Below are 15,718 nucleotides of genomic sequence, written 5' to 3' on the forward strand. Positions count from 1 at the left end.
CCTCTGAGGCCCCGCCCCGCCGGGGGAGGCGCGCTTGTGACGCCATCCTGGAGAGGGCGGGAAGCGACCCTGAGACGTCCGGTCGAGAGGGGTGTGTCGGCCTGCCCTGGGCTCGTTCTCCGCCTCTGGCGCCCGAAAGTGCGGAGAAGGAGCTTCCCGAGGAGGTGAGGCTGCCCGGGCCGCGCCGGTGCTTCCCAGTGCCCGCAGTCCGCCTCGCCTCGCTGGCCGCGTTCCCACGAAATGCGGGGTTCGCTGGACCGAGTGGTTGCCCCGCATCTCGGGCCTGCCCGGCCCTCAGGGGCAAGAGTCGTCCGAGCGGACGCTACTGAGTTAAGCTGACCCGATCTGCCATCTTGAGCCAGTCTGAAGTACTACTCCTCTTCAAGAAAACGTTACGAGAAAGGTTTTTCTTTGATTTTACCGTGTAAACCAGTTTGGAGTCGTGGTTCAGGTACCGGGCTAGAAGCCAGGAGACTGAGTCCTAGGCCTGCCTTAGGCATGAAAACCGCCTGGGTGACCTTGAGCCAGTTCCTCTCTCTCAGCCCACCCCACCTCACAGGGTTGTTGTGGGGAAAATAGGAGGCAGGAGTGATAGGTACGTTTGCTGCCTTGAATTATATATATAAAAAAGATGGGGCAAAAATACCATCATCTTCCCATAGGGAGACAACCAGACTTGCATTTGGGGTTGAAAAACATCTATTGAGGTCAGGGCGGGTTCTTGGCTTGTGAGAAAACGATTAGTAATTTTCCTCTTTCCATCCTCCCAGCCTCTCGGAATGAGCTCTGACAGCCAAACCTTGGCAGAAGCCAAACTGGATCCTACGCAGGCTCAGGAGGAGCCCGTGCAGGAAAATGCCAGTGGCAGCCCAGGGCAGCTGCCACCCCCGCCTCCTGAGGAAGCCAGTGGCCCCAAGAGCGACTGCCAGGCCTGGCTCCTGGCCCCGCTAGAGGATGCAAGATACCTCATCTGCTGCACCAACTGGTACTAGCAGCTCTTTCTGGGCTCACTAGCCAGCGCAGCTCACTGGACTGCCTCAGAAAGGCGTCAGCATCCATCTGGAGGCTCAAGAGACACATCTCTGAACAGACCCGAGACGTGCAGCTGTTATTAAAACATTGGGCGTGTAACAGTTTGGCTTTACCTGCCACAGGCTATGTTTGCACTATCTGCTTGTTCATGGTTAACTTAATCGTAATTTCCCGTATCAGTTCCCAGCCCATTCTCACAATTGATGGTATTGGTGTTCAACCTGTTTTTTTGAGATGTAAGGGGCTGTGATTGTCCAGCACTTCCTGAAATCACCAGGTGGAGAATCCCTCTGCTGCTTTAACTCTATGTTCACATGGTGCACTTAAGCATGGTTAACTTAACTGAGTAACAGAAAACCCAGCTTCCTGGGTTTACACATCACACTATATGGACTAGGCTGGGTTTGCACAACACACTAAATAAAAATGTAGTCAAATTGTGACTTAGTGTGTCTTGTGAACATAGCCATAGATAGGCTGAGAAGTGTAAGAATGTGACAGAGCAAATATATAACACACATCTGCTCCAACACTGGAATGACAGACCTATCTGAAGACTTTGTCCTGGAAAAGGACTGATAGGGAATAAAAGCAAGAGGGTTCTCACTCTCCTCTGTCCTTTGTGGCAGAATCTGAATTCAGTTCTAAATGTGCTCCAAGACACTTCAAAGAATGTGAGCCTTGCATAAAGAGACTTTCTTCTGCTGCATATTTATAAGTGAGTGAACAATGATAAGAACTTAGAACTTTATTATCATTGTTGTAAAGTTAACGAAGCAAGGACTGTGTCATAAAATATTAAAAAGATGATTAACAAACCTTAACAAATCTTACCCTCTGCACCACATATAGCTTTTTAACCAAAGCTTATCCGTGTCATTGGAATTATGACCACCCACAAATTTTGAGTTCATGTAAACCAGAATTTCTAACAAGGTTTTGGTTTATAAAATAGAATCATGTGACGATTTATAGAAAAGCAACGAAACCATATTTCAGATATTAACAGAACATTTTATAGTATTTGACTCCTTCACATTTTCTTTCAATCAGCTTTGCTAGTAAGAAATTACACTTGAGTGGGAAAGAAAGAGTGCAGCTCTGTGGACAATTCCCAATATCCCGAGTGTCTTTTAACTTGAAAGACCAAAGCTGTGTGTGTGTGAGCGAGCGAGCAAAGGCCTAGTTAATACTTGGATGCGAGAGCAGCAGGAAATTTCAATACTATATGCTAGATTGAAGCCAAAAAGCATTCCAGAAGAACACAGAAGTAAATCACTAGATTCATATTGTTGCCAAGAATACGTGGATTCCTCCATGAAGCCACCAGAAGATGAGCTCAACTTGAGGGTGCCTTTACCTTAATGTAAATGTATATGCTATGTGTGAATTACGTTTTACTGCAAAATATCACTTTCCACTTCCTTTTCTGTCTGTCTCCTGCCTACCTCTAGTAGAACCTTTCAGGAGCTTTGATGTCATCCCAATGGGGAGGGGAATGAACATAGCTGTCCCATAGGCTCACAAACTAGCCAGCCACATTGTACTCTAGCCAAATTGTGTGAATTTACGTGGTTGGCTAGGTTTATGGTTCAGGAGGTGACATGAACCCAGAATATTGGTTTGATAAAACTAAGTTTTCTATGGATAAGTGTGCCATGCAAATACAAGGATAGATACCTAAGCCCTTCCCTCTTGTACAATCATGAGGACACCCAACGCTTCTGTTTTTAATATCTGCAGCTTGTACTGGTGAATAATAATAGCTAAAGTTAAATACAGCTTATCTGAAACAAATCAGCTTTATAATCCATGATCTGAAGACGTTTCAGACAAAAGTTATGAACTGACGATTCATGTACTGCATTAAGCAACACGTGCACACACTACATAGTGTGAGAAGGCAGCCTATTACTGATAGAGTTTCTTACTTTGTTAAAGGATATGCCTCAGCAGCATACTGAGAATGTCATAAAAAGTACATTTAATACAGTAGCTGGGTTCTCACATAATGCAAATCCATAGCTGCTTTATCACAACATCGTATTTTGCTTTGTTGGTATAACAGACCAAGCTGTAAACCAGGTTTACAAACATACTAGGTTTTTTCACATAGTAAGCCAAAGTCAAATAATTCCCAATATGGCTTAGCATGCTCCTACCTGTGGCTGAGTAAGCCAAAATAGGATTTGCTTATTTGTGGCTTAATGTATTGTGTAAACTTAGCCAGTGTATTTAAAGACCTCAGCTCACTTTCCATGGTATGTAGTGACTTCAGGAGCGTTCCTGGAACAGATGAAGTAGAAATAGTGACATAAGCAGAGGGTTATTTAAACTGAATAATGCACACAGTTGAGGTATTAGTTTTGTCATCCTCTGACAAAAGTGCTCCTCGTAATTGAGTCACGGAACAATGATTCCTGGAACTTTATCAGACTCGTTAAAAGTATTCATAATGCTTCTCATGACTTTTGGTGAGAAAATTTGCAAAGAAAAAGGCGTTGCTTCAACTGCTAGTTTCTAGCACAGCATGTGGAGACTCAGGCACATTGTAGAGATGGATGAGGCGGTTTGCTTCTCTCCAACCAGACAGCAAGGCGCCGTGAGTGGTAGAATAGAAGGTGTGATGTGTGGCTTCTCCTGCAAAGAGAACCTGGGGGAGCTGTAACAAGAAACAGCAACGTTACACTAGCCTGGATTGCCTTGGCTCTCAGCACACTGAATCAACACTGATCAGACCAGCAAGCATTCTTGGATTAAAACTTTTAATGGTTGGTTTAATCTCTTGACTAAGACTGAATGTCTGTCAGGCTAATACAACCATGGCCCCAGCAGTTAACTGTTGGAGTGGCAAGGCTGTGAATGCCATTTTTTCTGTGTTAGCTTCTCTCTGCTCCCCTGATCTCTGTGGCATTATATCTCACTGTGCCAGTCTGCTTCTACTGTCTCTGCAAGTCACAACTCTGTCACCATGGAATCTTGAGGGTGATGAGAGGGTCCTTTCCAGGAGTGGAGAATGTGCTTACCAGCCATGCCAAATCTGGCACCCAAGAAATCCCACCAATCAGAGGGAATTAAACATGATCCTACAAGGGCAGGTTGTGGCAAGTCTGGCATCCCAGAAAAGCAACTGGAAGGATTAAGAGTTTGTTTTTTAAAATCAGGTTTTGGCAGTTTATATTTACAATTCAGGATGGGCCATTTTCTGCATTGGTTTCAACCTGCTTCTTTGCTGGACAGTTTAATAACCATTCATTAAATGTATGTGCTGCCTGACTCCCAGTGACTGGCGGTTTACAGTTGTTAAAACATTTAAAAACAAGTAACTATAAAAGAAACACAGAACAGCACAAGGCAAAAGAACAACAATGGCAAAGAAGGTAAACCCAGAGGGGAACAGGAAGGAAGGAAGGGCCATCAGTCGTCCTCTCCAAAGGCCTGGGAGAAGAGCCAGGTCTTTAAGGCCCTTGGAAATACCAGTACAGTAGGGTGGGAGTGAATTTTGGGGGGACCATTCCAGAGTTAGGGAACAGATTGTCATGATGTACTTAATTCCGCTAAAATCTGCCCCAAAAGAGGTACAGAAGACATACTTCAGAAATGTACTGCAGTAAAATTCTGGGAGGTATCCAACTGAAACTTGGATTAATCTTGAAGGATTAAGGTCTTCTAACATCCCATTCTGCAGAAAAGTGAACTAGCTTCAGATGTTTTGAAGTTTCCCCATTATAGTTTATTTCGAGCTATATCTTGAAATAGCTTGAAGCAGTAAGTTGTCCTTGAATCGCAAACTTGAGTCACCCTCTTCAAATCTTGAAAGTCCAATTTGAATCTAATGTAAGCTGATTTACACAATCCTACAAGATACAGGGGTAATACGCAGGGATCTGCATAGATTGCTCATTGAAGTATAGTTTAAGCTGTCAGTGTAAACCTTTTCTAAGTGGTTTAGGGTTTGATTATCTGAGGGACTGTCTCTCCAATTACAAACCAGCCTTGAAAATTTAAAGAAGCATCTCCTCTGAAAATACTCCTGTTGTTGAAAATTTATTTGCCTAGTAGGTAGAAAAAGCCATTGCTCCCAAGGTAATTGAATGCCCTTCCTGGGCTCTCAGCTCTGCCTTTTAAAAATCAATTTTAGTATTTTAATTTTTGTTTTAAGTGCTTCATTTTTTATTTGAATCAACTTCTTTGAGTATCGGGGTAGAGTGGCAGACTGTACATCAAATAAATAAATAGAAGAAACTTGCAAGTGTTTCGGTTTCACACTGTAAATTGTATGTTGTAACTCAACTGATGTTCAATAAAAGTTGGAAAATAAGACTTCCATAGTGCTACAGACCCATAACAGTTACCTTGCAATCAGATGTTTCCTCAGGAAGGGGCTGAGAAAGTACATCAATATCATCTCCACTGCTTCCAACAGCTACATAACTGTAGGACCCTTTGGTATAAGGCTCACTCTGCCATTTAGATCTCAATATATTCTTTGGAGGATCCAATTGTGGATTTCCTGATCAAAACAAACACAGAGCAAATTAACATTTTATTTTCCAGTTTAGCAATTTATTTGATTTATGTCTCACCTTTCCCACCAATTTGGGAATACAGAGTCCACTAGGGAATATTGATGTTCAGTGAAGATAAGGTGAATGATATTTCCTCCCTCCCTCCCTCCCTCCCAAATACTGCATGCAATTCTACCCAATGTGGGAGGGAGAGAGGGAAGAAGGAAATATCATTCACCTTACCTTCACTGAACATCAAGGTGAGGCATAAATCAAATAAATTGGTAGGTGAGGCATAAATTGGTGAGGCATAAATCAAATAAATTGGATGGTATACATCATCCAGCACTTGCTCAGAAAGAATACATACCTGTTGCTTTACGAAATATTTGAGTTAAAGTTGTAAGAACCTCAGAATCTGTGAGAGTTTCCATAAATTCAGACTCTTTTCCAGCAATGAAGCCACAAAGTACATGCCCATACCTGTAAAGTCAAAAACCAGAGGTAGAACACTGCAAAGCAAGATCGCCTACAACCCATTAATACTTGATCTACCCATCTAGAATGATATCTGTATAGTGTTCTTATTTACTATACTATGGAATGTATTTTCTTGGAAGTTGCATTTGGCTTCCACTTTCTGTTCTTAGAAAAGATGTACTGACACATTTCTTTTGCTAGGCCTTTAATGTTCATATTTTAATTTACCTTTTTGAACTTTGTAACATCTTTTGTTTTCTGTTCCAAATAGTAAACTGCCTTGAGCATTTATTCTGAACCAAAAGGTGGCAAATAGAGCTAATTTTTTCAAAATTTTGTTATTAAAATTGAGAAATACTGTTGATTTTACATAGTTAACATAGTTTATTTTACTATTTTTACAAAAATAGTAAAATAAAAATAAAAATAAAATAGTAAAATAAAAATAAATCACAAAAGTATCATGAAATGATGTAAAATCATTTACCCAGTATTTACTGTACAGAATAGGCACATAAAATCTTAAAAAACAGACTGAAAAAAGAAAAAAAGGAATGGGAGAAGAAGAATGTTTTATCCTGGCACTGAAAGGACTTGAATATGGACTTTGGGCACGTCCTTCTTGTGGAGGGGGGTGGATTTTACAAGGGCTCCACAATCAAAAAGGCCTTTTCCACTACAGCTGTTCTCAGGATGGGCATTTTCAAGGCCAATCAAATAACTTTGTGCCAGGATACAACCTAAGAGGAGGAATTTTTCTTGATTGAACTAAACAACAGTCTTCCTAGCAAACTGGCCTAGCTTAGAATAATTCTGTATGTTCTGTACGACTGAGGAGGGGGAGCCTCCCTAAGGACATCCATGCAGAAAGCCCAAACGATCTTTCTCCAGCTGTTCTCCCTGCAGCAGAGTCTGCAGATGAGCCGAAACCTTTGACCTTATTCAAGGAGGCACTAGAAGCATTTTGTTGCAACCATCAACAGCCGCTCTTACAGTCCAGCACTCAGGTCTACTCTGCGACCCCTGGAGCTTTTGTGATCCCCAGAGACTACTTGGAATGTGCAGACAGACACTTCAGACCTTGGAAAGCAGCAATGCCTAAACTGTGATCATGCAAGACTCATCCTAATTCAATTTCTCCTCCAAGTTGTAAGTTAAGATATACGATAGAACAAAATAACATCGGCAGATGGATAGCAGTGCTGCAAAGCTTGCACTCATCATTATGGGTTACAGACCACTGTGACTTGTTTGTTATTAGTTCTTCAAGCCCAGCCATTCTCTCTGTTTGAGCTGATCAAAGCTTTGCTCACATGATACCTTCCCAGAGTATCTCATTTCAACCTTCCCTTCCCCTCACCTCTCCGGTGGTTGGAGAACAACATAGCCACCAATCTTTTGGAACCAAGTATTCTGCAAATCAGCAGGAGGCTCAGCCAGAGGAGATTCGTTTTCCCACACCACCTCAATTATTTCAGAATCGGGCTTCCAGAATGGTTGTTCAAATTCCAAAATAATTTTATTGTTTGTCCCAAAACCCATATGTCTTATTGCTACCATCTTCCGGGATGGAAGAGGAGGACAAAAAAAAGTCTCCTGGTGTTCTTTGAGGAAACCTACAAAGACAAGAATGACACAGCCCAGATTAGAACAAACCAGAATTAGACGAAAATGTCTCCAAAACTTATTGAACAAATTCTCGAGGAAGCATTCAAGAACAGTATAGGAGTTGAATTCAAGGAAATGTAATTATCTAGTGCCTGTTTTTCAGATATTGTTTCAGAATTAATTAGTTATGAAGACCAGAGGAAAAAAAAAAGGGGGGGGCATTTTTTTCTCTCTCCAAAGCCTTTTAAAAAATGGGCATGGAAAAGGATAATGAACTATTTCCTAATATTTTCATTTTGGATGGTGTATCAAATGGTTAAGATGTGAGACAATTTGGCCAATGTTTGAAAATACATCAAATCAAGAAACAGAGTAACTTGAGAAAAGGTAGAGAAGCTTGTCTCAATACAGGCAAGCCTTCAATTTTCTGATGAAAATCGTAACAATGAAGGATCAATAGTAGAAACTTGCTAACGGTAATACTTTGGATATCAAAAATAAGAGTGATTTAACACTATCTTGTGTGGAAAAATAAGAATTTTGATTTCTCTGCCTCCTGTTTCTCAGTCTTCTAATTTTTAGGAAAAGAGGGAATAGGGAAATCATTTGATACAACAGAGGACAAAGTCCAAAATACAACATTTCCTTTGTTTTGCCACAGTGCTGATAGTGGCTTCTGTTTCAACATTAACTTCTTTTCTGCCTGTTTTTCACAAAGAGAAAATGAAGAGAAGCCACATTATTTTAGAGAACAGTAGCTTAGGGCTTTACGCATGCACCCTAACATACGGATACACACAACAATTTTAAAATAAATACATTTATAATTATTGTCTAAATAGAATAATGTTCCCATGTTATACACTGAACATGCTTTTTTAAGCCAACCAAATTATACACAATTCCTTTTTATAAAGCAACAAAGTGACAAGTTATTTAAAGAATGTTAGGAATATTGGATATATTTCAATTATGCCCAAGAACACCATAAAAAAAAGAAAAGAAAACTTGGTTCCCTCCATTGCTTGCTTCAAAATCCTGAAAATTTTACATATCAGGGACTAACGCTGCACTGAATCCCCTTTGTGTGTAGTTCATGGAATCTCTCTTAATAAGGATGGCATTGGCTCCTGCCATTTTGAGGCAACAAACACAAAAAACTGTAAAGAAAGTCCTAAAATAATCTTACCACAGCTAAACCACAAAGACCTCCCTGCTTCCAACTTCAGCGCATATGTATATGCATATGTATAATAAAATAAATGCAAGAAAAAATAGGCCGTTCCCTCACACATGATGCAAAAGCATTCTCTTTGATGTTTGATTTTGGCTTAGTACAAACTGTGAACCCACCCAGTGTGGTTTGTAAAGCTTCTAAAGCTTAAATGTCTGTGAATCAGGTCACCGTGGCTTGTTTGACAAACCATGGTTCAAATAAGCCATGACTTAGTGAAGAGTATGAATCCAGTGAAGAGCCACTGAGGGTCTCTAATCTTACAGGTAAAGCAGGAACCAGACAACCTGTAGCTGGAGGAAGAAGCTGTTTGTTTATGTGCCATCAAGTTAGTGTCTGTTCTTAGCAACCACCAAGATGGACCTTCTCCAGGACGATCTGTCCCCAACCTGGCCCCTCAGCTCTTCCAACAGTGCCATATTCAAAACAATCTTGTGGCAAGGGGAAGAGGTTGCACTAATCTTTAAGTATAAGAATCCTGATCCTTGCATAAGGGAGCGGAGTGTGGGCGCCTCTACATGAGCCTCATGCTATGACCTACTAGGCTGATCACTGCACAGAGCTGGAGATCTGTTCAGAAAAGGAAGCTCACAAGCATATGCCAAGTTCGAGACCTAGAGCAAGTCCTAAGTGATTCCTTTCCAGGTGTTTTTCCCATGGCCTTCTCCAGCTCGCTGCTCGCCAACCAGGCAGCATACACTGACCAGGTAACAAAAGTAAATCTATTGTGTTGTAGTGCAGAAAAATGTTGACACAATGGTAACAAAACGAAATGAAGAAAATCAGAAAGCCACTGAGATTTCACCTAAAGGCACGGTAACGATGACATGATCAGCTAAGAACTTCTCGCCATCTTCACATTCCACCTGCACTCCAAAGAATCGGCCTGTGGGAATCTCCTCCAAGTCGGACCTTCCCCAGTGAATTGTCTTCACTGGCTTATCAAACAGCACAATCCCTTTGGGTAGAGATGCCATTATGTGGTCTGTGAGGCCTTCATAACCACTACGAGGAACACACATAAAATTAGGCAGCCTGATCTGAAATGTTCTTTGGTACAGATTTGCTCCCTCCCTTATTAAATTGGAGGCTCAGGGTCCAAGCTGCCCTCTGTAAAAGAGGAAGGGTGGCAATAACAGAAGAGAACCACCAGAACATGTGAGGGAAAAGAACTTAAAATTTCATCTAGAGGACGGGTTACAGAAGACATGACACATGTGGAGAAACAGTTGAAAGACACCTATTGAACAGAAACTCTTATATGCAACAGTGTGTCTCTTTCTTTGAACTCATTTGCCCTAAAACACCACATCTGTGTCTGAACAACCGAGTCTCAAGGACACTAGAAAAACTAGGGGGTGAAATAGAAGGATTTTCATTATTTCTTTTTTAAAATGAGAGTTGAGGCAGCACTCACTTGGGAAAGGTACAGTCCAGGCCAGGAAGCATGGTATACTCTCCAAAGGGCCCCAACGCCACCAGGTCCAGACTATGAGTCCCATTCACACAGCACTCCATCTTGAAGTAAGAATTGAGGATGGCCAGGCGCTTTGACTCTTCTTCATCAGGCCATTCCTCCAGCTTCTTAACTATAGCATTTTTCAGGTACTGCCCCACGCTGGGCACCGGCACTTGATCCACATGCACAAACTTGCGCGATTCTTCCAAAAGACTTGAAAAGAGGATCCCCATGGAATCCACTAGCTCGGAACTCAGCTCCCGCCCCTGGCTGGAATACCAGGTAGATGGCCCGACAGGATGCCCTTCCACTTCTATCTGTTGGTTTTCTTCCGTCAAAGCATCTTCATCAAGCAACCCAGCCTCCGATGCCAGCTGGAAGACTGGGTTTTCTCTTGAAGGCCCGTGTATCCACTGGGCACCAATCTCAACCAATTTATTCCCTGGGGGGGAAAAGTAACCCGTTTTTAACTCAAGCTTTTTCCAACTTTGCAACAGACCACAGTTTATTGAGTTAACCCAATTGCTAGGGTTTGCAGAAAATGTGGTTGGATCTGCCTAACTTGTGCAAACCCAGTTTAGATGATGTGTTTACAGTACAAAGGCCCTGTGTCCACAACATTAGGTATGTTTGTTGCATTGAGCTATATGCTGTATATCAAAAGGCAGGATAAAAATCTAATGATAACATTAATAACCTGCTTAACTGAGTTGATGGTGTTGGGGGAAGGTAGGGTGTTGTGCAAATTGCAAAACCCACAGAACAAAGTAGGAGTTGATGACTTTTAGCCCTGAATTACCTGGATTTGTTCGAAGCTAAACTCACTCCCCAACGTCATGTGAACTTGACTTAACTGCCCCTTTGTGACCATGATGACGGCCTAGAGAGGCTTTATGGAAATGCTCTTTGTGAAAGTGCCTCTCTAGGCACTCTGTGGCAGTTTCAGGTGTCATGAGAAAAGAGATGGGAAGGAGGGGGACAGCCTCCCTCATTGTTGCCAGGACTGAAAAATGTCTGTCTGAAAACTGATCAGTCTTTCACTACCGCATGCTGCCAACTCAGCCATGCTGTGTGAATAGGGCCACTGTAAAGCCGTGCCTTCTGAAACAGGAGGAGAACAAATTCAGCAAGTGGGTGATAGCCTTCATCTCTCCAAACCCCTGCTGGTGTCCCTGAGAAGCAGATCCCCAAAATACTAGTGATGTGCAGGGTCCAAAACCAGCTTGACCCAGTCCCAGACTTGCTCTCTTCAACTGGGCCACTTTGTATCCTTTCATCCTGACACGTCACCAGCTGGTCTTCTGACAGGAAAGGTCCCACAAAGAATGGGAGAGAAATGTGGAAATATGACCTGCCTGTGCCTAAACCCTGGGTGAAAAAGCAGCTTTAAGGGTGCTTAAAACAGAGAAGTCGCATCCTTCCTGTTTGCACCCAGGGAATGGGATGGCATTCCTGGTGGTGATGACAGGCCACAGGCAGCAGAATTTGGCACCTCTCCCCCTATTTCTGGGTTGAGAAATAACAGACTTTGGCCCCTGCAAGCATGTCACCCCTATAAACTTTTTCGGGCAGGTTTGCCATATTTGGGACAGACAAATCCAGGCGCCCGCTGGTGGGCCACAAAGGGGTACAGGAAACCCTGACCCTTGGTGCCCGCTGGTGCTTATCTGGATATTTGCAGACCAGAGATGGCAGCAAAGTACCAACCTGCTCGTCTGACTTTGCCATCTGTTTATAGGGCACTTTCTGCAAAAAGCCACGAAGGGCACTGCCCAGGAAGGCCTCTGCTCTCTGAAGAGCCCTTAAGCTAGCCCTGAAAGGAAAGGACCTTGGAAGGAATGCCCTCCGCCCGAAAGGGGCCAAGGTCAGCCGGGGGGAATCCGGTTCCGTCCCACGGAGGTCCAACCGAGCGAGCCACGCTTCTTCCCGGGCCAGCCTCTTCCTCGAAGGCCACGGTCGCCAAACGCGACCGGCCCTCGTCCCTCCCGACCTTGCGGCGCCTGCTCACCGAGCTGCGCGGTTCGGATCCGGCCCCCGGCGCGCCACGACGCTTCCAGCAGGCGCAGGTCGCCGAAGCGCGGGCACCCTAGAAGCCTCTGCGCGGCACCCAGCCCGGCGATGCCCGCGCCCACGATCAGCACCCGCGGCCGGGCCGGCGCTCCGGCGCTCCCCGCGGCTCCCGCCATGGCGCGGCTGTCCGGCTGCGGCGCGGGCCGGGAACGGGAGCCCCGGTGCCCCGATTACAGCAGTCCGCGCTTCTTGGTCGCCTGCGGGGCATGCAAAAGCCGGGGCGGGGCGGCGCGGCGCGGCGCGGCCCGATCGGGGCGGTGCCAGAAGCAGCCTGCTGAGGAACCCTTCAAAGCCGCTCCTCGTGCCCTCCTCTGCTTTTGAAGCGCGGCGGGAAGGCGCTGGGTAAAGTTTGCGCGGGGATGGATGGACCGCTGGTTTCCCTCGCCCCAAGAGACGGGGGGGGGGGCATTGCATCTCACAGCATGCCTACGCCGGCCCTTCCTCCGGATGATTTTTACAAAAGCAGAAAGCACCCCACTGATTTTTCTCGGCTTGCTTTTAGGCCAGGCCTTCTGAGTAACGGTAATTCCCGTCCCCGGAACACTTTAACGCAGTGTCTCTCACCCTTGGCAACGCCAAGCTGTGTGGCCTTCAACTCCCAGAATTCCCCAGCCAGCCATGCTGGCTGGAAAATTCTGGGAGTTGAAGGCCACACAGCTTGGCGTTGCCAAGGATGAGAGAGACTGCTTTAACGAGTTTCAAGGTGTTTCTTCTCCGAGGGGAATGGGCTATGAAAGAAACCCTTTTGAAGCTGAGGAGAGAAGGACCATTCTCCTGGGAAATGAAAGGGCAGTGTTGCCCAGGTTGTGCCTAGCCTTTTTCATAACTGGGCTTAGTTGTAATCCTTCAGGGCTGTGCTGCAGAATCTTCCAAAATAAATTGCTAAAATTAAAATTGGAATAGCAGAATGATGAAATGTGAACTCTTGTTTTGGATAGTATTAAAGGTAAAGTAAACAAAATAAATAATCGCCCCGATAAACTATTTGTACGGTAGGGTTGACCAAGAGAATTAATTTGAATAGCTTCAGATTAGTTGTCAAGGTTTCCATCACACACCAACCCTTGCTATCCAGCTCATTGTGTTGTGCAAACACCATGATCCAGATAATCCCTAAGGTTATGGCCAGGAGATTGCAAAGAGATTCCTCCTTAAGAACACTGTGTGTTTTTTTAAATCCTCTCCTCCAAAAGGGCTTGAAGCCACAGCCATAACTTGACCACTTCTCACCCCCATCCCTCTGAAGCTTTTCTTTAAGTTGTGTGACAACCATTGATACATCTAGAAAAAGCAGAAGTGTAGTTTCTTCATCATTCCCCTGGGTACAGCATTGGTCAAAGCAGTTGTGGATATCATCAGATGGATTTGGCACAAAAATCACAAGGATCCATGGAGACACTCAACATTGATGGGCCTGTCGTTGCATCTTTGCTTAGACTGACCATATTTCCTTGAGACAAAAACGGGACATTGGGATGGCAAAACGGGGCAGGGCTGGGCGATGGGCTGGATTGGCAGACAGGAACTTCTCCGGTTTCCTCAGGCTGGGAATCTTCAGATTCCTTCATTTGCAAAAGGCAAGGCTGGGCTGGAGAGTCTAGTGAACAGTTGTCCTCGACAAGCTGTTCCTCCTCTGGCTGTGCTTTTACGTTCTTTTCTTCCCACAGTTTCAAGGCAGGAGCCAATCGGCTCGCCCTTTGATCACTGCCTATCAGCCGGGCCTGTTTTTTTCTTTTTAGGTTTCCCACCGGGTTGAGCTTTGCAGCTTTTTTCCCACCGTTTCTGCTGAGCTCCCCCTCCTTCCACTCAAAGTCAGACTGCATTCTGACAGGTTTGCAGGAACTTTAAAATTTTTAAGTAAGGTTTTTAAGAAAACGGGAGAAAATGAACATTTATATTAAAACGATGGGATGGTCTGGAAATGTTAAAAAAACAGGACTGTCCCATTCAAAACGGGACGTATGATCAGCCTATCTTTGCTGCACTGTAGATGCGATTTGATGATAGTTTTATGTAGATCCCATGTGCAACCACGAAGATTCATGAAGATCTCCATGGGTCCAACTTGTACTCAGATGCCTTTTTTAACAGCAACAGCTGAGAGGGAAAAGGGTAGGCTTGTGTTGGGCACCTTCTCCTTCTAAAAGGGCCAGAGGGGAAAAACTGGCACATTTCTGAAACTGGAAGCATGGAAGACTGTTAGGACACTGCAGGAATTTTGTGAGGGAGGGGCTGCAGCATATGGAGGCCCAGAATCCATCACAGAGGAAACTGACTATGTGAGACTTCTCTGGGTGAGATCTTGGGCACTGGGAACCCTTCATATTAAAACAATGGGAAGCTGGACTGTTTAGAACAGTGTTTCTCAAATCTCAGCAACTTTAAGAAGTGTGGACTTCAACACCCAGAATTCCTCAGCTGGCTGGAGAATTCTGGGAGTTGAAGTCCACACATCTTAAAGTGGCTGAACTTGAGAAACACTGGTTTAGAATAAGCTTTAATCTTTGTTTCCCTAAATTATTGGTATATGGCCACATAATTGTTTGAATGTTTATGGAGGGGCAGGTAGTTGGCATAGGGAATCCTTTTTGATATTCTAAAGCAAAAAATAAAGAAATTGTGTGTTTCGGATCTCTTCCTTTCTGTGCTAATTTATCAAGGAAGAGGGTTTTCAGGTGCCCCTTTCCTTACCTCCCACAACCTCTGGACCCCATTCTCACTGTGGGCATTATTGTTAATTCAGTATGTTCCTTCTCATGCAAGCTGCTGTGATCTTCAACTATTTTGTAAAACCATTTCACGCAGGGAATGTCTCTACCTCTGGAACTCCATCGCGGTGGTTTGTACAATACCCTTATGCACAAACTGAGCCACTGTTGATTCAGGTAGCCCAATATATACTTTTGTATGACATACTGAACCAGGAACTAAACAGGTTGGATTCACACAACAAATTAGGCTAAATTGTAGGTGGCAAGATGCAGGGAGCAGACTCTCTGGAGCAGACTCTCTGGCTCTATTGAATCTATTGATGTCTGAATCCAGTAAGCCCTCTCTCACCTCTCTCCATTAAGACATTAAGCAAGCCAGCTGCAAAGCCCTTTCCATCCAGCATGCTTTCAGCCACAGGGACCACCAGGAAGCACAACATTTCCAGTGTTGTCCTTATTGGGAATCTTCAGATGTAGGGAGCCAGATGTTATTCTATGGATTTCAAACCCAGTAGAGGGTTTGAAATCCATAGAATTAAACCCGCAGAACTTCGTACTTTAAATATTTATATACAGTGCATTAACTTTAGGAGTTATCTAGGTCCTGGCACTCAGC

General features: G+C 44.1%; 1 protein-coding gene and 1 long non-coding RNA gene across 3 annotated transcripts; one reads left to right on the plus strand and one right to left on the minus strand.

The window, feature by feature from the left end:
- Window positions 1–178: 178 nt before the first annotated feature.
- Window positions 179–1,638, plus strand: LOC134498493 (uncharacterized). The gene is made up of 2 exons (XR_010068044.1): window positions 179–403; window positions 771–1,638. It is a non-coding gene; the product is annotated as an uncharacterized LOC134498493 (long non-coding RNA).
- Window positions 1,639–2,995: 1,357 nt separating this feature from the next.
- Window positions 2,996–12,516, minus strand: PAOX (polyamine oxidase). Of its 2 annotated transcripts, XM_063304614.1 has the most exons (7): window positions 12,330–12,516; window positions 10,280–10,763; window positions 9,668–9,867; window positions 7,381–7,636; window positions 5,911–6,023; window positions 5,388–5,545; window positions 2,996–3,694 (listed from the first exon to the last, which is right to left on the minus strand). In XM_063304614.1, exons 1-7 carry the CDS (start codon window positions 12,505–12,507, stop codon window positions 3,539–3,541), a joined length of 1,545 nt encoding a protein of 514 aa, XP_063160684.1. In that variant the 5' UTR covers window positions 12,508–12,516; the 3' UTR covers window positions 2,996–3,538. The 2 variants fall into 2 exon arrangements, with proteins under 2 accessions (XP_063160684.1, XP_063160685.1); XM_063304615.1 differs by lacking the exon at window positions 5,388–5,545.
- Window positions 12,517–15,718: the final 3,202 nt, after the last annotated feature.

This window comes from Candoia aspera, chromosome 5, assembly GCF_035149785.1.
Source record: "Candoia aspera isolate rCanAsp1 chromosome 5, rCanAsp1.hap2, whole genome shotgun sequence".
In the NCBI taxonomy this organism is placed as follows: domain Eukaryota; kingdom Metazoa; phylum Chordata; class Lepidosauria; order Squamata; family Boidae; genus Candoia; species Candoia aspera.

Excerpts from the sequence above, each read along its gene's own strand:
- PAOX (XM_063304614.1), bottom strand. The coding sequence starts at position 12,507 with ATGGCGGGAGCCGCGGGGAGCGCCGGAGCGCCGGCCCGGCCGCGGGTG. Across the intron at positions 10,764-12,329 it reads GATCCGAACCGCGCAGCTCG|GGAATAAATTGGTTGAGATT; the intron begins GTGAGCAGGCGC and ends TTTCCCCCCCAG. Across the intron at positions 7,637-9,667 it reads CATCGTTACCGTGCCTTTAG|GTTTCCTCAAAGAACACCAG; the intron begins GTGAAATCTCAG and ends TTGTCTTTGTAG.